Source organism: Thunnus maccoyii, chromosome 8 (genome assembly GCF_910596095.1).
Source record: "Thunnus maccoyii chromosome 8, fThuMac1.1, whole genome shotgun sequence".
Taxonomy (NCBI): domain Eukaryota; kingdom Metazoa; phylum Chordata; class Actinopteri; order Scombriformes; family Scombridae; genus Thunnus; species Thunnus maccoyii.
In genome coordinates this window covers 14049321-14075016 of record NC_056540.1, presented here as the reverse complement: position 1 = coordinate 14075016, position 25696 = coordinate 14049321, and the positions used below count along the sequence as shown (strand labels likewise).

The following is a 25696-nucleotide window of genomic DNA, read 5'->3' as shown; positions in this document are numbered from 1 at the left end:
CAACAATCTTAAACTTTTTACACAACACACAGTTTTTAACAATTTTATTTAAAAAAATGCATTAATCCCACAAAAAATAGTTATGTTCCTACAATTACTGTCAAGACTGAGGGCGGCTCCATGTTGCGTTTAAAGGTCATCAAGACAGAAGAAAACTACTTTTTATATTTCTTACATGGAACTGAAAAGCGCACATCACTATTGTCCAATGCTCTGTCATCTGTAGTCCTGTGGCAACCAAAAGTGTAGAAAATGACAAACAAAATATTGTACAACAACAGGCTCCTGCTCCAAGTTTACGAGATCAAAGTTTAGTTGAATGAGTCTCAGACATTTTTTTTTTCACCGAGCGACAGCTCTGGTAGAGTCCTTGGGAAAGGTTTCTGGGAGTAAGCAGGAATAAAGAGAGGTCACTGTCCCAGGAAGGAAGCCATGGGATCATCTGGCCGGCTGCGTTTCATGCGGAAGGCCTCCATCTCCTCCTCAGTGGGCGCCTTCACTTCCTGCAGGCTGCTGTACGGCCTCTTCCTCTCATCCAGCTGCATTATTGCTTCCACATGCTTCACCCTCTTGTCCTCTGCTTCCAGGGCCTGAAGCAAGAAAAAAGAGGAGGTCAGTCACAGAAAACAACCACACCAGGGTTACAAACAAAGGAATGCAGAACCAATTAAAGAGAAAAATACTTTACCTTCCTCAACTTCTCCTTCTTCTTCTCTTCGTCCTCTGAATCGCTGCTGTCAGAGCTGTGCTTCTTGTTCTTTTTGCTCTTCTTTTTCTTCTTCTTCTCTTTCATCTTATCCTGATGCATCTGATGATTGAGAACATCGACATAAAAGGACAGACAATGAGAGCCACATTTGTTACTGACGATAAAAAACACACAGCCATTTTGATTATCAGTAACTGCTCTTCTACAGCGTCACTTACCTCCAGCAGTGTTTTGGGTTGTTCTTCCTCCTGCGGCTCCGTCAGTCCCTCCTCAAATGGAACACAGTCCGTGTTGTTCTTCAGGTTATTAAAGAAGAGAAAAAAAAACCAAGTAGGTAGGTTACAAACAAAAAAGTTACAAAAGCAAGCAGATATACCTGATTACTGTCAGCACATTGACTTACTATTCTAATTCCAGCCTCTCCTGTGCAGTAACTCTGTTTGACCATGGAGTGGCAGCACTTGTATCCCCAGAAGCCGTCCTTCCAGTAGGAGCCCCAAATACACTAGATGGGAGAATTTTATTAGAATACAAATGAACAAAAAGTGATTTTTTTTTCCCCACAGGAGTTTTTTCACGGTATGCACTGCCGTCCTTACAGTGTGGTTGTTGATGAGCACATCCTCCTCGTACTTGGAGCGCGCCACGGCCTTCTCAAGACCCTTCAGTACAGCGCCGTGACGAGAGTACTCCACATAGTCCTCCGTCTGGGCCAACAGCAGCTCCCGCGGCGGTGCATCCAAGTGTTCTTGACCTCCATACTGATTAACACACACAAAAGCACAAACTTGGTAAGTGAAGTCATCAGCCAGTATGCACTCTTAAAGCCTCTAATATGCTGTGTGATTTTAGGCTCTGCTAGAAAAGAGCTGAAAATCGAGGGAGAAATGTAACAAACATTTTCATAGTCAACACAAAAATGTGATCCTAGATCACACTATGAGACATTTGGTGAGCAAAGATGTAACAAAATTCTGGTAGTGTCCAAATTCAGGACCAGTCTCTCGCAGTGTGGCTGCTGCTATGACCCATGACTAGATATTAAACTAGCACGACGCAGAATACATTAGCTGACCATTGATGGCGTCATTTTTTATTGTTTTGCTTCATTTCCAAAGTATGAGAGCAGCGCAGATGGATGTTGTGACACATCTCTGCTTGCATTTTTGTCTATTTACATCGTTACGATCATTCACCAGGCATTCATTTCACTACATTATATGTCTTAAAATTGATATCTTACAGACTTACAGAGATTTTATTAGACCCATCACACACAATGTGACATGGTGACGAGATTTCTGTTAATACACGGTGTGCAGTGGCCTGAAATTTTAGCTGTGTACCTTCTCCAGGATGCTCTCCCTCTGTTTCTCTTTGAAGTCCTCCTTCTTGACCTTGAAGGACCGGTGGAGCAGCTCCAGCTTGGTGGGGTCTGCCTGCAGATGCACCTCAGAGCCTCTCTCATAGGCCTCCCAGGCAAACACTATCAAGAGAACGCATTGAAACACATGCTACATACATATTTGGGACTGGATGTAATTTGTGAGGTCCTATCAAACATGTGAAAACACTTACTCACAGTATGACATAACTGCTATCAATCAATGCTCTGTACATAACATACTATGTATCACAGCAGAAATGGCATTTATCAAAGACACATAATTCAAATAGTATGTATAGTCCTGATGTTCAATATTAGAAACATGTGAGCAATGTGTTTTTGGACCTTCAGGGCTCTTTGATAGTAAAACTGTTTATTTTAACCATGCCTGCTAGCTAAGGCAGCCAAATCTCATACTATTAAAAGTAATTATAGGATATAACTTAAACACATAAAACTAGAGACCACTGCTGTGAACAGGCCTAACATTCTTTAATATATCTGTGTAGCCTTTAATTTAAATGCTGCTGATGTTCACTTAGTCACAGTACATGTAGGAACAGAAAAGATGTATTCACTGTTGACGTCTTCTTTTAATCTTTCTATATAATATATAATCTATAATCTATTTTGTTGGCACACACCAGCTCCAACCCCTGAAACTATTTGGTCTGTTTTGTTCACTGTACAATGATCCAAGCTAAAAACATAGTCACTTATTACTGCAGTGGTAAAAATATACTATTTGTAGTATCAAGAAAATCTGACTTCCACAACTGAGACTGACTTACATTGTGTTTGAGCCATGGTGATTGTGTCCCCAGAATAGCGAGCAAAGTTGTCTCCAGCGTACCCGACTCTGTCAAACGAAACAGTGCGGGGGAAATTATGTCCATGTAAGTTATTGAGAATTTTTTTGAGACACGAGGAAACACAGGAAATATAGTAGCAGTAACTTACTCGTCGGAGTTCTTGCCAGTGTTCGCATATGGGCTCTCTCTCATAGCTCGAGTCTTTGGATCATAGTAGGCAGAATTTGGATCCAGATTCCTCAAGTACTGTGAAAAACAGACATGAGAAATTCAGTGTTAGTAACAGTCCGTAGCCTCTCACTTCATCAAACATGTTCCACCACAGAAAAAAAAACAATAAGCTGAGAGTAATATAGTAGTTGAACACAGGCAATATGCCCGGACTCTTTACTTTTGCTGTGTCTTCTCTGATACGCAGATTCCTGACGGTGATTCGTCTCTTGGAGTCAAAGTTCTGACCGGGCATGTCGATGTCATCTGCGTATTTATCTTCATCCTCGTCCTCGCTATCATGTTCCCGCTCCTGCAGAGAAAGATTCCATGAATCAAATCTCCCTTTTATCTCTCAAAGTGGACAACAATACTATTCATTCTTATAGTCCAGACATTAGTGAACACTTACAGTTTGGTCCAGTTTTCCTGAAGCCAACTCATCCTGTAGCTTCTGTGCCTTCAGTGTCCTTTTGGCCTAAGAGACAAACAAATATAAGAAATCAGAATAATTGGGTAAATTGGAGATCAATGCAACAGAAAATCCCAGTAACGTCTCTGCACTGTTATTTACCTTTCATAGCTTTCAACCAGATAAAAAAAATGTGCACAAATAAATTAGCATTCAATAATGCTGTATTTACAACTGGACTGCTTACCAGATCTACTTTGGCGTACTCCTCCACGATGCGCTGGTGTTCCTCAGGATCGTACCCGTTCCAGCGATCTCGCTTTCCATCATAGTCCAAGCTGAGCTGGACCTGACTGTGCTCATCTGGAGCTATGCCTGTGCCTGTGAACTTTGCCCCGACTTTTCTGGGTCGCTGGTGGGAGAAAGGTTAAGAGGTCAGAGGTTGACGTTTATGTATACAGATATAACATTCTTTTAATGTACAGGATTGAAAATAGTTGACAGTTAATCTCTTCTGATAGATGAAAGATTGATTTATCCATTTTACCTCCAAGCAGTCTTTCTTCTTGTGTGTCATGGCGCCACAGTTTTCACAAGCGCCCTTACGAAATTTAGTGGTAACAGTATTCTGTTGGAAAAAAACGAAATGAAGCTATTAACTTTAAAGTTCATTTGATTTGAATATATGAAAGTGATTTGTTGATTCACTCTCACCTCTTGCACTCCTCTCTTATACCACTCTCCGATGGATGAATACTGTTCCTGACATTCAGCCTGTGGTCTCTGATGTTTCAGTGTGGGCCTTTTGGACGGGTCGATATACCATGGCACTGATGAAATATACTGAGGGATGTGAGGGTTTATGTCCCTGGAGAGGAGAAGAAGCAGAAAAGAAGTGGCAGTAGCTTCATTGTAAATGTGACAGTAAAGGGGCATGTTAACGGTTTTACACATAAGCAGTTCTACTCAGACTATTGTTAAATGTCTTCTGTGGCACTGTCTGTCAAGTCAGAGACAATAACCTGATGATGTTATCAAAGCATCGACTTGGAGACTACAAATTGGAGCATGTAGGACATTTTGCCACATTCACATCATATAGAGACAGAGCACAACGTGTCATACTCTGAAAACCACAACCACCAGAGGGGAAAACAATCAGCACCATAATATGCAACCAAGGGCTGAAACATTAACAGCTAGCTAAAAACGTTAGATTTCAGCATGTCAAAGCATTATTTTTGCATCATATGTCTACCAGAGAGGAAAAGGTAGTTTATTGTATATGCTGAAACCAGTTACGTTGTATAAGCTAAGATGCAATACAAGAATACAAGGGCTGACATCATGTAGAGATAGCACAACTGCATAGCAAACTCCACCACATGGCAGGCTGGCATGACACTTTTCACAGCTGATATGGTGACTATAGTTTGTAAACACAGGCTTTTTTTTACAGTTAGCATTTCAGCTGAATGCAGATTAGCTATTCTGTGATTTAAACGTCTATTACAAACACTGCATACCTTTCAATTAAACAGCTGTTCTGTTTTTACTTTCAACCTGCGTGTTCTCTGTGACTAGCAGTGTGTCCAGGTGTATGTGTCATTTTTACAGAGGTTTTTGAGCTGCAGACTGTCTGTGTAGCTCAAGTCAGATCTGTCTCTTCCACCACACGGCACACAGCCCTGTAACATCCACTTTTGTCCCCTTAAAGGTTCAGTTTTTCATTTCAACAGCTTATAAAAACTTAGTTCTGGGTTCTTTAACCTGTTTTTAGTGCATCCCGCCACACAACAGCTTTTAGGCATTTTTCTGTTGTTTGCCAGCAGACAAAAGTTACAAGGAGGCACTGTAACTCAATACAAAGTCAATGGAGAGTGATGAATTGTTTTCCCCTCCAGGCTGGGCGAGACTTAAATGCGCTCTGTCTCTATGGGAAGGATGGTAGAGATGGGAAAGATTCCCATGTTTGCGACTTGGGAGCATTCATATCAGTTGTTGTATGAGGCTTAAAAATACAATGCATCAGAAATATAGAACAATATCCAATAAATTCAGTTTTCTTCTTTTATTCAGTTCAGTTTCCTTGAATGATGGACTTTAGTTGATGTGAGGCATGCGTGTTGATCTGGTTTTCCTGAATTTCCATGTTATGACGCACCAAGTCAGATTTTTTTACCCCCAGAAATCAGAGTTTCTTAATTATGGGGTGGATGCTGATGTGAACACTACTAACAAGTCGAAATCTGGTATGTACGTTAACTCTAATATGACATGAATGTAGCATTCACCAGATAGGGAAGCACTAATGAAAGATGCTACCAGGTTGCATTATGGGAATCGTAGTATACAGTGTTTTAGGAGTTTGACCAATACTAAGGAATTAAAGTCAGCCGCTACTACATTGATGTTGACCATTGTCTCTCACAAGTATGCTTTAAAGAGTACTACATCACTGGCTTCTGCTAGTTAGACTTTTTAAATGACCAGATATAAACATTGTACTGCAATTGCAGCGTTAGGAGCATACTTTGGAGGAGCCACTTTCTGTCCAGACATGAACTTACTTTCCCTCCTCGTCCACCTCAGCTGGAGCGTTTCCCAGCTTCCTCTGCTCCTCCAGCTCCTTCTTCTTCCTCCAGTCCTCCCTGGTCATCTTCTTGGGCTCATCCAGACCCACGATCCCCTCCGTGCTAGCGTTAACGTTAGCGCTAGCTTGCTGCTCGGCCATGACTGAACCTGCCACCAGAAATAAACATTATTACAGCTGTCTAACACAGTGACATGTATAACACTGAAGTTAGCTTCTGGTTTAGTGTTTAGGGAAAAATAAATAATGGTATTTAGCGGCTTTATCTCCGTTTTTTGACCACTTGCACTTAAGAAAGAGTGTTAGACATTGAAGCTAAAGCCTGAACGCTGCTTAAACCCGCTTTCAGATTTCTGAAACTTTTATTTTGCTTATGAAAACAGGACAGAAAAGGGCGACTGATATTTCTCCCTCCAGACCACATTAGACCAGGTCCAGATCAGAACCCTCTATATTAGAGTTGTAAAATCTGGACTGGATTAACAAGGAGACTCCAGAGACTCATTAAACTCACAGTTTCAAATTTGTGAAACCTTTATTTTGCTTATAAAATCTGAAAAAGGCGAACATGCTAACGTAACTTTAGCTAAGTTAGCCTAGCTGTTTTCCACTTGAGCAACATAAAAGTGACAGAAATTTCGTTATCTCTAATAAATTCATTTAATAGACAACCTGGTTACCTTAATGAGATCCAACAATGAAAACAGTGATTGACGATAACTTCGTAAAAACGGGAACGTTCGCAGAATCGTACGATTTTTTTAAGATCGTCAAATGTGTTTTGGTTTTGACTACGCGACCGTCGCCATTTTAGATCAACCACAGCTACGTCACATCCCTTTTCTTTCTTCCTCTGTGGTGCAGAGATCACGACTTTGACGTCACTGCCGGAAAGTGCGACATCTATCGGACACAGCTGCCTAATCGATCAGTTACTGTTCACCTCGATTTACCTCCTCAGCAGCAAGTTGTTGCATAACTGCGACGTCATTATCTCATCAGTAGTTATTTTCTTCATGTGTGGTAGATACTATATTTTTTAAGAACACTTCTAAAATGTAAAACTAAAACACAATATCAAGTGATATAAGGTGGGTCTTGCATCAAAATCTAGTTTTATAAACTTTTATTAAAATTATATGCTTATATAAAGTTTAAAAAATATAATATATATATTGTTAATTCCTAACCCTAAATTTATATATTTAATCAAACTTAACAGCAAATCTGGGTCCAGGTAGTATTCTAGCATAGAAACTATATACATTGTACAAAAAATGGGAGGAGTGAAGAGTTAAGGCAGAACCCAGCAGCTAATTTAAAAGGGGCTCCTTGCATGATAAATGACTACAGTTGGATTCAGCCATGTTTAACAGCCTTAAATATAATCACAATGCAATACATAATATAAAAGACTACAAGACTGATAAATCGAAAACATGGTCAACATAAAGCACTACTTTTTATCAAAAAAGGCTTATTATTATCATTATAGAAAATAGACTGTAGTTAAAACCCTAATAGTTACTTAACAGCCATACCTAATGGGAAAGAAGTCAAGCTTTCTGACATTATTTGTAGTAAACATCAGGTAAAAAAATAATCTAACAAGTTACAGGAAGCTCACTGAGTACCAAAAATAAACTTAATTTCGAGGTAAAAACTTGCAATTTCTTATCTCTCTCTCCTACTGCTAATACCGCCTACTCATTTATCAAATATGTACAAAAATGAACACAACATGATAGGTTGCAGCAGCTAACTTAAAACGTAGCCTTGTGATGTTACTGTAATGCCCCGATTCTTACAGACAAGATTTCTTCTGCAAGATGTGTGATGTGAGGGAATGAAATACTGGATACCAAGTAAATAAGTACTTTGATTTTATTCTAACTTGGAAAAACGAGACAGTATGGGTGCAAAAGCAATGTTAGTGATATCTGATGCATTTAGACACGAAGATGCACATGACACATCACTGCATGCCATGACATTATTTTATTCCTCTGTGCCTCTGGACCTGAACTCTTGACTTACCTGTCGGGTGGACAAAAAGGATGAAATTACAAAAAGAGCGGACTGCATTTGTCATGAGAAGAATCATCTACAGTTTTGATGACTCCAGTGGATTTATTGTTGCATTCCTCAGAAGCACCAAGCAGGTATCACTGTGTCTAACTGTAACACGGACCAGTGAGAAAACTATTATGACCACTCTTGTAATTAGAAAGACAAGGTTAAGACAGTAACAACAACAGAAGATGCCCTTGATGGTGACAGTTTGGTCAGGAGAAGCTTCTCACCTTTTTTTGTTGTATTCCAAACATTTTTTTTTTTAAAAAAAGGCAAAAATGTAAACAATGTCGAGAGAAAGGAACAAAAGAACATAACAGCACCAGACACAAATAAACATATCGACAGAAGTATAAAGAGACTGAGTGAATCAGTCTTCGAGCCTTAGCACCAGTACGCATCCCCTACTGTCACAGTTCAGCAGTCTGTGGATGAGAAGGCAATTTAGTACCAAAGTGAAGGCAGCGTTGCGTTCACGTGGGTACCAAAATAACAAACTCTTTTTGTCTTTTCAAACGTTTTTGTCCTTTGAATGTTTATTGAGAGTTTTAGCTGAGTATTCATGAAGGAACGGGTGGTCACTTGTCATCATCTTCCACTCTCCCCCACTCCTCCAAGTCCTCCCCCTCCACCTCTCCATCATCAGCGTCCTCATCCACATAATCACCCCAAGTTTCATACACATTTGCTCCTTCATCCTCATCCTCCTCCTCCTCCTCCTCCTCCTCCTCCTCCAGCAGGTCACCTCCATACAGCGGCTCATCCTCCTCATCTTCCACTATCTCCATCTCTTCCATTTCATTGTCTTCCTCCTCTGCTTCTTCTTCGTCATCGTCGTCGTCATCGTCATCCTCGTCGTCTTCCTCGTCGTCTTCCACCTCTTCCACCTCTAACCCACACACCTCCCCGTCCTCCACCTCGCCGTCCTCTCTCTCGTCCTTGGAAGAGGTGGGGGTGGAAAACCCTTTCCCTTCAGTCCTGTCTGTGACGTAAGACCTGCTGGTGGGGATGAAGCTCGAGGTAGCGGTCTTTGTGTTGATGTAGAGACGAGGAGGAGGCTCCTGCCTGGCCGACCCAGCTTGGCCAGCAGGGGAAGTGACGGGAGCAGAAGCAGAACTGGCTCTTCTGGAGTCTGGGATCAGAGAGGGAGCAAGAGGTACGGCCCCAGGCCTTGCGGAAGGTACGTATTCACGAATCTCCCCTGGCTCCAGCGGGTCGGGCCCGCAGGGGTCGTGCTCGCTGCAGGACAGCTTGCCGTCCAGCTTGGAGATGAAGAGCATGCCTTCGCGATGCTCCTTACAGTAAGAGCTGGGGCACATTTCACAGAACGAAGCTGCCTCTTTGCCACAGATGTCACACTGGTGCCATGGACACTCCCATCGCCCTGGAGACAAGATTACTGTCATTACTCAGGAAAGAAAATATATGTTTGAGCTTATTTTAGGTTAAAAAGATACAAACAGTAAAATGTTTGACCAGATAGAGGTTTATAAAACATGATCAATCACATAGTTTAGCATAACTAGACCATCTCATCAAGTTCATAGAAGTCTGGTGAAAATTTAGATAATGAGAGATAGAAATCCAAAGGCAGCCATTCAACTGGCTGTGAGTTTGAAAATGTCTGTCTCAATAACCAGCATGTTATCACAAGATATTCATGAACATTATTTTGTTGGATAAACCTGGTCCATTCTTCATAACATAGTCATAAAAATGTTTGCTGTTTAGTCCACTTTTAGCCTAATTAGTTCTTTTGATACTTTTTGATTCAAGTGTATTTTGTGAAAACTTTCCATTTTAATAAGTATGAATCCCATAAATCATTCCTTATATATGTGAGGGTTTTAAAAAAAGAGTTTAGAGAGAGAGAGGAAACATGGTAGAAAGAAGATGACATGCAACAAAGGTCTGCAGCCAGAGTCAAACAGCGGACGTTGTGGTTACTGTGGTTAACCAGCAGGCTACCGGGTCACCCCAATATTTCAGCTTTTACTTTCCACCACAACTGGACCTAAATTACACAACTGACTGTTGGGAACATAATTAGCTTTCTATTCCAGCAGACAGATGTTTCCTTCTTTGGAGAACTATTGTCAGTCTCTGCCCTCAATTCACCCAGTGTATATTTATTAGTTTCCTTGTGTGTCTCCAAAAATGCTGCAAGCTTGATAAGAAAGAAGTCTGACTTTAACAATAACAATCCTCCTCCTCTACTTGCCTGCAGGCCTCTTGGCCAGGTTGAGACAGTCAGCATGATAGACCTTCGGGCAACCTGGCTTCTTACAGGACACTATCTGGCCCCCGTCACCACAGCTGAAGCACTCATCCTCCCTCTCCTTCATCACTTCTTGCTTGGTTTTCTTCTTCATGGGGATCTTCCTCTTCCCTTCCTTCAGTTTCATTTTCTCAGCTGACGGCTGGTTCTGAACAAGTCCAAGAAATTAGGAGGGTTACAAAGCAGGAATTCAATGAAGTAGTAAATTTAAATGGTGGTCAAAGGGTCATCTGAGGGGTGAAAGTGCGCTCAGGCAGTGCTAAAACTGTTTGAATGTAAGCTTTTACCTTTGGCCGAACACCCAGGAAACCGCTGCAGTTTGGTGCTCCACATTTACAAGCAGTCTTCCCGTTGCCAAGACACTCCAGGTTGTAGTTGAAAGTCAGCTCCTCACCTAAAGTACATGTTGTATTAGCTCTATGCTTTGCAATTATATACGATACAAAATACCAGAAAGAGTTGTAGCCTGTCACTAAAACCTTTTGCAATGTCTTGTAGAGCAAACAGCCCGACCCTGGTGTCACCGTTCACAGTCCACTTCTGAGTCTCACAGTTTGGGTTGCAACTGTGGTTCATGAAGCGAGCCTGGTTCCCTTTGGGCCCAGCATCGATGATCCGGTCCTGGAATAATATACAAACTGGTTTGTACCGACCATCTGAAGGGTAAAGTGTGTTGCTAAGCTGTACTACATAGAGATTATTGTGTTTGTGGTCATCAGACACAGAATCACCTTGTCCAGTGTAAGCATGTAGAAGTTACAGATGTCGTTTTCCTGAGCGTGTTTGATCCTGGCTCGACATTCTTCTTCATCGATCACCTCTCCCACATATTCACTCACAAAAGCTCCCTGGGAACAAACAGAACAAGAGCAATAGACTTAATTCATAATAGAGAGAGATAAGAAAGATATGAGAAGTAAAGTCTTGCACGTATTTGTCATGATCTGATTCCTTCCAACCCACCTTCTTGATGTCAGACACGGCACGTAAGCCCCAGCCACGCGACAACGTCCTGAAAATCTCCACAGGTGTGTACTGGCGCTTTGTGAAGGCCTGGTTCTGACATCGCTCCCCTGCCGCGCACACCTGAGGGTGGCACTCATACATCAGCATGTGATTTATGCACTCTGAGTCGACGCCGCATGGGTTCTCGTCAGATGCCTTACAGTTACAGCGTGGGATCTCTGACAGGTCAGCTGTAATGATCTGCACCTTCCCAATTGGCCGGTTTACCTTTTGAATCAGAGACAGGGTTATGATTTTGTTTTTATTTTGTCTTCGGTCAGACTATAAAAACACAAATGAGTATTTGGTGACACACAGTACCTTGATGTGCCGGTATGGAGGAGGTTTCTTGTCATTCTTTCTGTCCTCCTGAAGCTGCTTCATTTCCCTTTCTGCCTGAAGCTCTTTGAACCTCTCTGCTGCTTCATTAAGGGCTATTAACACAGACATTATCTTTACTCAAACCATTAAAACACAAACACGAGCTCCAGATTAAATTTACGATGTGGGAGAGCTCATTTTAACTTGAACATCATCAACAATCTCAAGTACATACCCTTCTTGTACACTGCGTCTGCACCCTTGCCCATTTTCTCTATGTTGTGAGTGTCACCCTCCATGTAAGGGAAGACTCTGGCCTGGTATGTCCACACGAAATCTTTGGAGCCAAAAAATTGCACTGGGAACTCTCCCACCTCATGTTTCATCCTCAAGATGTTATTTGGAACATCTTTGGCCAGACACACTTCTGCAGGCCACCACCTAAAGAGTCAGATCAGGGTTTAGAAGTACAAATAAGGGTGCATCAGCTGTTGCGTATGAAGAAAGACAATTGTTGTGTCCTTACCTGTAACGTCCCCATTTGACCCACAGTATGTCCTTAATACGAGGCTTCTTTCCAGCTTTGCATTCATTGCAGAACCAGCTGCCCTGAGGCATCTCCATATTCAAACATTCCCGATGGAAAGCAGCAGGACAGGCTTCACAGCAGAGTAGACTGCCCCCTACAAAAATCATAACCATTTGAAACCTTATACATTCTGATATATTCACTTTCTGGTAGATATCTTGTGTTAACATTTGAAACATGAAAAACAGTTTGAAAAACGGTGTGAAAACAATATATGACAAATTAAGGGAAAACCCTAAAAAATGAATGCAGATGCTTCCACACAGATGCACTGCATAGTACAATTAAGCAATTACCATCCAATCATGCTCTGTGACATGTATAAAAATGCTGAGCAGGCCCAGTTGATTCTGATTGTGTATCATGATGTCAAGAGGAAAAGATCTAAGTCATTGTGAAAGAGGGTTCATTGTTGGGGCACGAATGACACGAGCTTCAGTCATAGAGACTGCTCAACTGGCTGGTGCTTTAATAGGAACAGTGACTTAAGTGACATCTGCATTTAGATCTAGGGGAAAGACATCAGTAAATAGGGTCAGAAATTGTGGTTGACAGTGCCCATTTGATGACCGTGATACTTGTGCATTAGTATGATATGTAAGGAAAAACAGAAGAGTAACTCTTTCTCAGGTGACTGAGAATGTCAATGCAAGACGTGATCAAGCTGCGTCAGCAAGAACAGTTCGTCGACAATTACATAGAGAGGAATATTATAGCAGGGTTGCAGTGCATAAACCTCTCATTACAAAGACGAATGCATGTTTCAGAGTTCAGTGGTGCAAAAACCATCTAGGCACTGGTCTACAGAGATGTGGAAAAAAAGTGATATGGTCAGATGAGTCATCGTTCACCATATTCTTGACAAGTGGGCATGTGTGGCGTCCACCAAGAGAACAGTACAGGCCTGAATGCTTGACCCCTACAGTGAGGGGGTCCAGTGGCTCTGTTATGCTATGGGGGGCATTTTGCTGGTATGGTTTAGGTCCACTTGTCCCCTTAGAGGGAAGAGTCACTACAAATCAACACAAAGTTGTTCTGAGTCATCACCTTTATCCTATGATGTAACATTTCTATCCTGATGGATTCTTCTAGGATGACAATGCCCCCATCCACAGGGCATGAGGGGTCACTGAATGGTTTTATGAGAATGAAAATGATGTGAATCATATGCTATGGCCATCTTGTTAGACAACACTCTCCACCATCATCTTTAAAACACCAAATATGGGAATATCTTTTGGAAGAATGGTGTTCATCCCTCCAGTTGTGTTGCAGAATCAATGCCATGGCGCATTGAGGCTGTTCTGGCAGCACGTGGTAGCACTTTACTAAGACACTTTATGATGGTTTTTACTTTAATTTGTCACCCGTCTGTATATGATCTTAGTAGTATAACTGCTTTGATAGTGTCGCTAAGTTCCAATAATCATGAATCATGACCAAACTCACCTTCCGAGCAGACAAAGCACCAGCTAACATTGATGTGTTCATGGTTCTTGCAGCCCTTACGGGGAGTGAAGTGGTTTGGACAGAGAAAACTGTTGTTTGCCAGCACCAAGCTGCCCGCTGCCATGCAGTTGTCATTGGCATGATAAGCCACAGGGCAGCGCACACATCGAGCCAACCGACCTGCAACAGAATACACGAGAACAAAGAGCACTTAATCTCTGTAATTGAAGTTTTGTAATAACTTTAAAATACACAGTGCTCTCAGTCCACTAAATGCTTTATGGAGAACTTTAAATGCACTTTCACCAAGCAGTTTTCTTCTCTTTTGCCTTTTTACACTGATCAAGTTGATTCAATTTTAGGGTTCAGGATTATAAAAAAGAATTGCACAAAAAATAATTTAAAAGTGCCAAGTTTAACTGACGTCCAGTATACCGAGTCTAAATCCTCTGCTGTATTTTTCAAAAACTACATATAAAGCCAAATCTCTCTCTTGTTACTCAAGGTAACACACACCATTTATGTTGTAGTATCGGGCTCTGTTTCAAGGATGTTAGAAACAAAGAAACTCAGGCTTCTGGCACTGATCTTCGTGGCACATGAACAAAGATGCAAGAGTTCACTAACAGTCACTATATTAGGTTTACACAACCAGCTCACTGCTCCACACAGTGAGTCTTTTAATCACCAAAACAAGTCCTGACAATTGCAGGCATGAGACTAAAAACATGAAAAATAATGAGTCTAGAAGAGAAGTTCAAGGTGATTTTTTAACCAACAAGTAACATGGAAATAACCAAAGATGGTCTGCAGAAACTGAGAACATGCAACTTTGAGCAAAACAACACCTTGATGGGCTCCATGACTGTCAGGTTAGAACAAAGAGGTGAAGCTCATTGAATGCCCTTAGTGCATAAACATTGTTGTTTAAGAGGTGTATCCTATCAAGGGAACAATATACCCTTTGGCAAGTGGATACAGGAAGATAAAGCACCATTTTAAGATGAATTTACACCAATGGGATGCATAGTTCCCAGATCTCAGCTCGATAAAACAGGAATATCTAATACGTCACATTCATCATATTATGTAGTTCAGTAGAGCAATGTTGGAGCTTACCTTTAGAGCTGCAGATGTTGAGAGGATTGGTGATGTGGCAGGACAGACAAACATGCAGGGGGCAGCGGAAGCCTTTGTTATGTGGCTGTGTGGCTGAGAAGGCCATTATACAGTCTGTATGGTAGAACTTCCCACACAATGGTATCATGCATCGCTTTATCCCGTTACTAGACTTCTTGCACACAAAACATGTGTGCGCACCTGAAAGGAACAAAAAATTTCAAAAATTTTTATGTCTTCCTTAACTTTAGTGGATAAGGATCACATTTTATTGCTTTCACACCCTTGTCAGACTCAAGTTGTACCCACCAGTGGTGCATTCTCGACAGAGGAATTTCCCCTTGGGAGCCACTGACAGGCCAATACACTGCGGGTGATAAGCTCCATAGCAGTGGCCTTCACACACCAGCAGGTCTCCTGTCCTCTCACACACCTGTACAAACATACACACAAATACACAATAAGAGACATGCTAATGGTCTGTTGTTACAGATGATGGATGTGTCTGGGACCTAACTATACAAAGTAAAACATAAACTTTCTGGTAGATCATCTCACCTGACAGACATTCTCCTTTAAGCATGCAGCTCCTATTTTCCCTTTTACATCCACCTGGGACGAAAGGCTGTCATTCAAACCAGCAGACAGCACCTACAGAGATAACGAAATGGTGATGACGAGGATGACAAATGACAACATTCTGATTTGAATAAGCTGAACAATATAACATGCACACCTCAAGTTTGGGAGTTAGTGTTCCAGTGTGTACGTTTTGCTTCTCCTCAGTGTTGCAGACTTCCATCTCTGCCTCCTGCTTGGGGGTCTTACATCCTTGAGGGCTGGGAGGTCCATTTGGAGTGGGAACCTCGGGGAGATCTTTGTCCTCCGAGTGCTGAGGGGCAGTAGTAGGAGCAGAAGATGTGCTGGGTACAGGCTTTTCTTTCTTTACGGATCCAACCTGTCCAAAACAAGATTTAATTGGCTTTACGATGCTTTTAGCATCATATTGTTTCTGGTGGAATATGAAGATACTAACAGGATTTTCTTTGAGCTTGTGCTTTTGTAGTACCTGAGTGTTCTTGACTAACACCTTCACCTCTGAGGTAACTCCACTGTGTCGATTTGGCTGCTAGAGGACAGATAGATAAATTGTGAACATAAACATTTTCAAAACAATTTTAAAATACTAACTGGAATATTTATGTATTTATTTTCCCTCACAAAGCTTGCTGCCTTCTCAGTCACAACATACCTTCTTCTTTGTTGGAGCAACAGACACTTCTTCTATGGTACATTCCAGCACCTTGTGTGAAAGCTTCCTTGGCCTCTTTCTTTCTTGGGCTATCAACCCCATGCCTAGGGTCAAAATAATTAAATTATGTAATATTCTGTCCAGCGACACAAACCTATTCGATATCATACAGCAAAATAGTTGATACCGGATCAAACATAATATTTTAAGGAAACACTTATTTACCAGATTCAGGAGGTAGATCAGTTTCTTCTGCAGTCTCTATGTTGAGGGAGGGCTGTGTAGTGGCTGGGGATACTGAGGGTGCTGCAGGAGAAAGTTCATCCTGAGATGGACTATGTTCCAGTACTGATGGAGCCTCGGAGGGCTCTACAGCAGATGAGGCTGAGGTCGAGGTGGAGGTTGAGGTAACAGTCCCCGATGTGGTGCTCAGATCTTGGAGTGCTGTCATCCCTGATGTCTCCTGCGAAACATTTTCACTGGCTATACCAATAACCTGAGTGGCACACATGCAAACAAAGCGCTATTGGAATACATGGTATGTAGTTATGAATATAATACACAGGGTGTGTTTACCTGTGTTCGTAGGCAACATGTTACCGACTATTGAGTAACAAGTTGAAATGCCATTTTACTTTTACCAGACATAAAACGTGTAACAAACTGCTATCTTTTCTATGTTTTCATAACTTATCAAGAAGACCATAAGGGAGGGATCACAAAGCCTATTTGTACAAACATACTTAGGATGGTTTATTTATTTCCTAAAAAAAATTTTCAAAGCAATTCACATGATGGATTTTATTTAGTCTCTGGAAAGTACTAGGACATCTGTTGAATCTGCTAGATGAGTTTGAAAATATCTTCATATATAGGACTGTGGCGTACCCTTTCATACATGTACACAATGTAGAATTTTCTCAGTGTGACCTTGGAACACATTATATAGCCTGCACAATGAACAGCAAAAGGTATATGACCTCAAGATTAAAAAAAAAAAAAAAAAAATACTGTTATACTGCAAACTGCTCTGGATGTTTACCCTTTTATTTAAACTTAGAATACTAGAAAAACAAATGGATAAAAGACACTTTATATTCACATTCAGTCAGTGATTTCTGTGCACTTCCATTTATACTGTATGGGACCAAATGAAGAACATCTTACCATTCTGGAAGATTCTGAGGTGCTTCTCTTTGATTTCTTCTTTGGAGCAAATATTTGTTCATACTCCTCAGTTGACTCCAGGAGCCTTTTAGTTGGTTTCCGGAGTCGTTTGTTCTCTGAATGTCCTGTGTAAACAAACATAATATACATTACTTTCTTACTCATTTTACCAGCTCTCTGGTTCTCACTCAAACTAAACAGCAGCATTTTGTGTCTTACCGGCTGAGCTGCTTGTCTCTGAGAAGTCATTTTCTGCCTGCTTCTCAACTCCCAGATCAAGATCTGGAGATCCTCTCATGAGGTAAGACCCATTCATCTCAGCAGGCACCCCACTCATAACTTCAGCCATTTTCTCAGCAGCACTCTCAACCATCTGCCAGCGCTTCTTTGGAGCCACTGTGGATTCTGTGTTCTTATCGAGGTAGCTGGCCGAGGGATCAGCAGCGACAGGAGGACCAGATCCAGGACCAGCTAAGTCAGCATGGCCACTGACAAACTCCCTGCCGTAAGCCAAGTCGGCCAGGTCTGAAGACAGGCCAGGTATGCTGAGTTTCAGTTTCGCAGGCAGCCTCTGCTTTCTACGCTGCTTGTCTGAGCTGCCGATCTGAGAGTGAACAGGAAAATTTTCACAATGGTAGGTGTCAGCTGTCATGATAGCTTTAGTCCTATTCTTGGTTTTTGCCGCTGTGTTTTGGGATGTTGTGGATTTTGTTGACTGGCCATTCTCTGTTTTGATCCCTTGACCATCAGAAGAACCCTTCAACGGGTCACCTCCTGTAGAAGTAGGGATGACCAGGGGTTCCTCCTTGATCAGGACTGGTGATGGTGGGAGAGTCAGGGGTTTACCTTCTTTTTCTCTGGTATCATGCATATCTTTCAGGAGCATAAGGAAGGTGCTGAATTTATAATTGGAATCAGGACGAAACGCAGTTAACTCAGAGTCACTGCTGTCCTCCTTCACAAGAGATTTAAACATTAGTTCCTTGACATCCTGGAAAGCATCCATGGGAGACAGTGATGAGGAGGGGGAAGAAGAAGATGATAGATCTGGGACAGCGTTTTCTGTTTTGATTTTAACAGGTTGTACAGTGGAAACACTTTTAGACTTTATCAATGAGCCATTACGAATTTGTTTCTTATCGGGCTTCCTTGCACGCCTCTTTGGAGAGCTGTGATTTGCAGAGGATGATGCACTGGTGGGTGATTCCCAGTTGGGAGACACTTCAATTTTGATTGGCACAGCATTAGTGGCTGTATTATCAGGACAATCATCAGTGTGGGCATCTGTTGAGATTTGGCTTGTGGCCAGTGCATCTTTGAAATCCGTGTCTTCCTCCGCTTTCAGGGCCCTCGTCATAAGACGACTGCTGGCAGGAAGATTTAGAGAGTGCTTTTTAGCTGAATTGTACAATAATTCATTACAGCTGCCCAAACTCTGTTCAGAATTTGTATCATTAGATGTCCTTTTATTTGTTGTAACACCTGAGGAATCATTGAAATCTGTAGAATGCTTCACTTTTTCAGTAAACTTTGTTTTAACTTTTGTTGAAGCCTGTTCTTTTCTGACCGTTCTGTCTATATCCTGTATCGGGGACACTGTTGTGCGTTTAGGACGATGCAGCATTGGAACTGTATCCAGGTCTGCATAAGGTGAGTCCGTTGGCTCTTCTTTCAGTGCACAAGTTGTTGTATGGAACTGGTCCACAGTGTTCGTGATGGTAGATGACTCCTTTGATCCACCAACTATATGACCAAATATGTCTGACAAACATTTCTTTTTCCTCTTACAAGCTTTGCTCTTATTGGTCTGAACTGCTGCAGAGTTTTTGATGAGATGCTGCTTATTTCCATTGGGGGCCATATTGGGTGATGGGGGTCGACCTAGGTCCACAGAGAGAGGGGGGGCCTCCTGTGGCTTTTCAGTAGGGAGTGGGCTGGGTACACGCTCCTCTCCATTGACAGATATTGTAAGCTCACTCTCAGCATCCCGTTGTCGACCAGGGAGCAAATACTCTGCTTCTGCCACACTGACTTTCCATGCAGTCAGTAAGCTTTTGGGTATCTGCCAAGAACAGAAATAACATCAGAATCAGAAAAAGGTTTATTGCCAAGTAGGTTTGCATATACAAAGAATTTGCCTTTGTGTTGTGGTGCATAACAATCAAAATATGCAAAGTAAGAGTAAATACAACTACCACAAAAGACAGGTGATATAGATATATAAATAACCTTTGATAATTAAAAAATAAAACATGGTAAATATAATAAAAATATATTTCAAGTGAAAAGAGGTGTTGAGTTTTAAAAATATTGTACAAGATATTGACCAGGAATATGCAAATGTTCAGTGTAAGTTCAACAGTATAAATGGTACATGTAATGTGCAAGTGTAAAAATACTAATAATATTATTATTAAAGATTATATGATCATTTTTAAGTCGTTTTATAAATTTACCGTATACTTGTAGTCTTTCTCCTTCTGCTTCCCTCTCCTTCTAAGCACAGGAAGGTCTTCAAACTGATGGCCTCCCTCAAAAGGAAGAATGGCGTTCCCCGGGACCCAGGCACACTCTATAATCTCCCCAATAGTTTCCAGGAAATACATCCGACAAGGACGGGGACTGGGCACTGGAACAACAACAACAACAAAATAAAGGTCAGTTTATTAGTGACCTTACACACTCAGTATAGTTCCCTTGGTTGATGTTAACCTGTTAGATAAAAGGTCAAAATGCGGAAAATAATTTGATTATTAAATCCACGTTAAAAATCAAAACCTCTCACATCAACTGCTCTTTAAGAATGATACCTCACCTTTCATCTTAGTGTGGATCCCTTGGTCTGAGTCGATGGTGACTTGGCAGGGCCACCAGGGCCGTCTGTTGAATTTAGCCCACACCAAGTCACCTTCCATGTATTTCACTGTAGGAAGAGGCTTTTTCTTTGGGCTGTTGGACTAACCAGGACAATGAAAACAAATGAATAAGTATCAAAATTCCTGTCATGATTGAACAGACATCCTGGGTAATAACACATTCAAAAATACAATTGCATCCCAATACTTTTGCAAGCAATAGTAGCACTCCTACTGATTAGATTTCCTCCAACGAAATACATAAACATGATAAACCTTGACAACATCATGTAGCCTTGGTAATACTGAGGTTATAATGTAAGTATCCCAGGTGTTGCAGACTCACATTAGAGTTGGTGCCAGCTGGTGAAATAAGTTCAGGGTCAATAGGAGAAGTAAGTTCACCATCGCTGTCTGATTCCTCATCCATGCTCCATCCATCTCTCATAGTGATTTCTGGCAGTGCGCTGGGGCTTAGTGTAGGGTTGAGTTCAGATATAGTTTTAGACATCAGATTAAAGACAGTAGGTTTGTATGTTCGTTTGTCCACCCCTGAGCTGCATGTGCTCTTACAGTCAGTAGTAGTTCGCCCCCTACTCAACTTTGGGGAGTGGTGAAAAGGCGTCAGGTCCTCGCTACTGTCGTGCTCCCCCTCATCGTCCTCCTCCTTAATGTCACTGCTGTCAAACAGCGTGGACTCAAAATGCAGGTAACCGTTGGGGATAGGAGAACAGCGCTCCAAGCTGTCAGGACTGTGAGGGGAGAAGCCATTTCTCTTAACGTCCTGCAGAGTCTCAAAAGGCCCCATGTCGTCATTGCCAGGAGAAGGAGGCAGCTGTACAGGCGGTGCCTCAAACTCATCATCGTCACTGATTGGGCTTGCACAGTGCAAGTGGTTCCTAGGATGGAGGTCCCTCTCTTGGTCGGGCCTGTTGACCACAGTGTTTAGGTCCTGCAGCCTCCTCAGCGGGCTGTAGCAGTGAGATCGGTCCGGCTGATTGTACCCCAGTACGGCTGGCTGTTTGAGACTAGAGGATGGTAGTTGCACGGCTGACAGTTGGTCTGACCCACGCTTCACAATGCCACATTGGTTTCCATAGGAAGTGCTCATAAGGCCATTGCGGGGCCTCAGCTCTGGCTGGCCTGAGCCAAACACTGAGCTTACCCTAACAGCCGGTCTGTATGACTGACTCATGTTGTCATGGCTCTATCCTGTCAAACAAACACAAAAAAAGAGACAGATTAGACCAGTCAAATATGCAGTTTAAGTTTCTCACTAACTGTAATCTGTAGATGTTATTAAGGTTTTTACACTGTATTAAACAATCAAACATGCCAACAGACACATAAAAACATTGTGGAAATAGAGTCCAAGCCATATCCAGTCCGACAGAAACCTATAAAGAATACCAGTCATAGAGTGCACACACACACACACACACACTCACTCACTCACTCACTCTCTCTCTCTCTAATAAGCCGACATTGCATGGCCTCCATACTAGAGGCCGGTCGGACGACACAAGGCAAAACACAAGACACAATCGCTGGCCCGCTCCGTTCACACATTTCATTCACAAACTATCAGAAAATAGTACCGCTTTGTGTGATGACTGTAGGTCATGGCGATCGCTGACTAGTACAATCAATGGAGGAGCGCTCAGTCTGTAGTAGAGGTGGTGACACTGAGCCATCACAGAAACACAGCGAGTGGCTCACACAAACAAGCTACAGCCACACACCGACATAGGAAGCTACTATTAACTCACAAAAAAGGGGGCTGATCGGGGACTAAGTTCACAACACTATCAACACGTGGAAAAACGCGAAAAACTCACCATTTGGAGGTCGGTCACCGTGAAACCAACAGCGGATGTTTGATAATGTGGCACAAAGCGAGTGTTTTGCTCGGTTTGTGAAAGCGGATCTGCACAATCCCAGCTGCAGCAGCACTAGTAGTAGGCCAAGGCACAGCTCTCATTCTCTGCACTTCATCGCCTCATCAGCGGCGGCCCTCTAAAAAACTGTCACCTTAAATACTAAATAACAAGTAAATCTCCATTCCGCTGCAACATCATACAGCGGCGAAACTCAGTGTGCCATTACCGGTCCCCTAGCAGCCACAGCAGCTTACTACATGTTTTTTTTTTTGCCTGCTGTCGAAGTGCCCCTGGTTATGTTAAAACAAGCCCAGACTGACTGTGGTGAGCAGCAACCAATCGGCACGGCTACCCAACCCCCCGTCTGCAGAGGGCCGTGACACTCACTCACCCTCCTCACACACACATACACACACACACATACACACAAGCACAAGCACGCACGCAAACACACGTATGCCCGTGCACGCGCATGCACATCCAGGTGAAGTTTGTAATTATACTGGTATATAATAAAGGATATATGACATAATAATTAAGAATGAATGAATGACCTGTTTTTTTTAGTGGTTTGCTCTATTTCTGCGCATCTGCCCCATTGTTTTCTGAGTTAAACGCTACTGACTGGTCTGGGCCTGTACGCGTATAAGCGGCAGGAAGATCGAGAAAACAAAAATGATTGCAGTGCGCAAACAGCAGTTCACACACACGGCCTCTCCGGTCAAACTAAAGTCTGTGCGCCATGTTGCCTCTTCAGAGTCCTCTGACATGAGGAAACAGGCCGCTAGGCGCCGAGTAAAAGAAGATAAAGAAGGAGTCACGGGCTTTTAAACGCTCATAAGAGTCGGGTTTCGCTCGGATAAAACCACCAGTGGTCGTCTTCCTGCTTGCCCTCACATAACACTAATGAGGATTTAGTGCGTAAATCAAATTGATCCACATCCATATACGCGCAAACTTGCAGAGAGCACAATAGGCTCGCAGCAGTGGGCCAGTCCTTGAAGATCAAACAAAGACCATGCAGTCACACGCCGACTTGACAGAAGAGGAACGAACCTCTCTGCATATTTTTTGCATACTATCAGGGTTGTTTGCTGAGACGCCTAAATTTATTTCCGCAACCGTTTTGGTGAATAATCCGGTAGAAACCCCAGGTTGATATGATAAGTAATTTATCCACCTACACCAATGGATCACCAGCCTGGCGTTTATGGTATAACTCGGTCCTTTATTGGTCTTTTTTTATTCGATTTTGCTCTCAAATCGTGTTCAAAAAGTGATAAAATTAATGTAAGTATGGCGTAATTTAATTTAACAGAGGGTAAATGGAGGTATTATTACAAGATGATTACTTTAGTCTGGGGACACGGGCCCTCTTGTGTGTACAGGGAGAATTGCATGCTGTCAATATGAGGAAATTGTTGTGTGGAAAAGACAATTTATTTTATTTTAGTTTTACATACAGCACATTAGCGTTTATTACAGTCAACAAAGCTTTTTTTTTACTTCTTCTAATGAACAGCACAACATACAAGTGAGTCTGAGGACGAAAAGAGGCTGTTATAATACATAATCAAAACCATTATTCACAAAGTGCAGAAATAACAAATACTGTGTTCAAAAGGAGATTGTGCATTGAATTTTTACCAGTTCAAGCGGATCAAAAGTGTAACACAGTGCTCCCATTTTAGGTATGATGCAGGATAATATTTTTTAAAAAAATTAAAATACATTGCACTGGACAACACAGAAAGGACAACTACATTCACATAATTATGCACAGGAATAGCTGACATGATTGGCTATTTATACTAAAATGCAACTTTTATAAATGTAGAAAATATCACAAGAACCTGGTCATAGAAATGTTAAAGCAGGGTAAGAGAACATGTCACTTCTCAGAAACAAATGCCTGACGGGGAAAAAGATCCACTCCTCTGTGAGGTTTGAACCACAAACTGATAAATACACTTTCTCCGACTGGTGTGGTTAATTCATACGCATGCATCTCTGCAAAACAGGATTTTAACATACTTCTACGTAGGAGTCATTTCCGTCATTTATCATGAGAGAATGAAGACAATGTCAAACGCTGTACAGTGAAAACTTGGAGTCATTTCTAAATGACAAGAAGTTCTTTCTTCCCACGTTTCAGAGAAATGTTTTGCTCAGCATCCTCTTGTTCATGCACTCAAATGTTTTTCTAACTCTGCGGAAAAAGCTTCAGAGCTATTCGCCGGTTTCGTCCACTTTTCCGCCAGGCTCAGAGAGGTCTGTTTTCTCCATCATGGTGTAGGGAAAAGGTGGAACATCACAGCTAGTGAAGTCCAGTTTCTTGGAACCGCCGCAGTTGCTAAAGTCTAGTTTCTTGGCGCTGTCACAACCAAAATCCAGCTTCTTGAGCCGAGCTAGACTCTTGATGCTGCCGGGGGGCCTGCCAGGGCTGACCTTGTACCCTGCTGCTTTGGTGGTACCAAGGGGCCTCCCTGGACTGGTTTTGAACCCAGCTGCTCTTGTGGTCCCAAGTGGACGTCCAGTACTTGTACGATAACCAGCTGACTTTGTGGTCCCTGATGGCCTCCCTCTCCTCCCGGACTTCACTATGCCCTTCTTTTTCTTAGAGCCATCGGGCCCTGGAGCCTCACTACCCCTGATTTTCACTGTCTGAGGCTGAAAGTCGTTCTGGGCGTCTTGCATCTGACACGCCATGACTTTGTGCATGCTCTGTGGCAAAGGGCCGAGGCCGGCAAGGGAAAGCTGCAAAGCAGGGTTTGTCGGCGTTGGGTAGAATTTGTTGATTGTTGATTGAGTGCTACAAAGATCAAAGTGGCTGGCTGGATGACAGTCCTCTGCCAGTCCACTCATACAGTAGTCACTGCTGCTGCTGGTCACTTGATGCATCATTTTCTGTTGGAGGTGCAGAGAAATAACATAAAAAATTAGGTAGGAAAAACTGAAAATGTACACGTACGTATAAACAAACACAAAATCCCTAGGGAGCAATTTAATAGCTTTCTTTTGGTGGAGCAAACAGGCCTTTTAACGTTGCAACACTTAAGTTAACCTCGCTTTGTCTTAACACAAGCTAAGTGCAATTACAGTCTGCAGATAAACACTGCACACACAAAAATACATTTTAGTATTTACTGCGGAAATGCCCGACCATATCAAGAACGTAAAATGAATAGTTCGTACCTCATTTGTTGGTGGATGTTGGATTAGAAAGGGTTAATTTCGTATCGCATACATTTTTCTTCTCTGACAGCCGCAACATCTTTGTGATGGCGCCGCACAAACTACGCCCTGGTGTCCATGGGCATTGACTTGAAGCGGGACTGCGGTTTCTGCTGGCAAATTTATAATCATTTAATCCTTTAGACAGAGGTTAAGATGAGAGAGGCAGCCATTTTCGCCTGGAAAAAAAATTTAGTACAACAGGATGCACCGACCGCGCATGCGCACGTGGGCTTCCTGCAAACGCAGGACCCCATCACCGCTGATCCAATGTGGTGCTGACAAATGAAGCATATTAAACAAAGAAGCACCTTCACGACAATGCGTACGCCTCTAGTTACAACGTAACCA

The 25696-nt window shown here is 42.3% G+C and overlaps 3 protein-coding genes across 6 annotated transcripts; all 3 read right to left on the bottom strand.

Annotated features, from left to right (window-relative positions):
* Positions 1-29: 29 nt before the first annotated feature.
* slu7 (SLU7 homolog, splicing factor) lies at positions 30-6966 on the bottom strand. The gene is made up of 15 exons (XM_042418715.1): positions 6804-6966; positions 6101-6272; positions 4245-4398; positions 4078-4158; positions 3778-3942; positions 3531-3596; positions 3300-3431; positions 3057-3154; positions 2888-2955; positions 2056-2195; positions 1309-1470; positions 1113-1214; positions 928-1005; positions 689-808; positions 30-590 (listed from the first exon to the last, which is right to left on the bottom strand). Exons 2-15 carry the CDS (start codon positions 6262-6264, stop codon positions 411-413), a joined length of 1710 nt encoding a protein of 569 aa, XP_042274649.1. The 5' UTR covers positions 6265-6272; positions 6804-6966; the 3' UTR covers positions 30-410.
* A 1023-nt stretch (positions 6967-7989) lies between these two features.
* On the bottom strand, positions 7990-23253 carry nsd1a (nuclear receptor binding SET domain protein 1a). 4 transcript variants are annotated; one of them, XM_042419942.1, is made up of 23 exons: positions 22666-23253; positions 20578-21443; positions 20192-20333; positions 19833-20005; positions 17596-19438; positions 17377-17501; positions 16435-16705; positions 16210-16313; positions 16027-16086; positions 15694-15915; positions 15516-15608; positions 15267-15390; positions 14958-15158; positions 13839-14018; positions 12327-12483; positions 12036-12241; positions 11801-11913; positions 11438-11707; positions 11206-11322; positions 10954-11095; positions 10762-10868; positions 10418-10622; positions 7990-9580 (listed from the first exon to the last, which is right to left on the bottom strand). In XM_042419942.1, the coding sequence occupies exons 2-23, from the start codon at positions 21424-21426 to the stop codon at positions 8775-8777; spliced, it is 6510 nt and encodes a 2169-aa protein (XP_042275876.1). In that variant the 5' UTR covers positions 21427-21443; positions 22666-23253; the 3' UTR covers positions 7990-8774. The 4 variants fall into 4 exon arrangements, with proteins under 4 accessions (XP_042275876.1, XP_042275873.1, XP_042275877.1 ...); XM_042419939.1 differs by lacking the exon at positions 22666-23253 and adding an exon at positions 22070-22618; XM_042419943.1 differs by lacking the exon at positions 22666-23253 and adding an exon at positions 22070-22618 and having other exon boundaries at positions 16027-16083.
* A 580-nt stretch (positions 23254-23833) lies between these two features.
* Positions 23834-25590, bottom strand: si:ch1073-44g3.1 (UPF0461 protein C5orf24 homolog). The gene is made up of 2 exons (XM_042419946.1): positions 25307-25590; positions 23834-25018 (listed from the first exon to the last, which is right to left on the bottom strand). Exon 2 carries the CDS (start codon positions 25013-25015, stop codon positions 24341-24343), a length of 675 nt encoding a protein of 224 aa, XP_042275880.1. The 5' UTR covers positions 25016-25018; positions 25307-25590; the 3' UTR covers positions 23834-24340.
* Between the last annotated feature and the right edge of the window lie 106 nt (positions 25591-25696).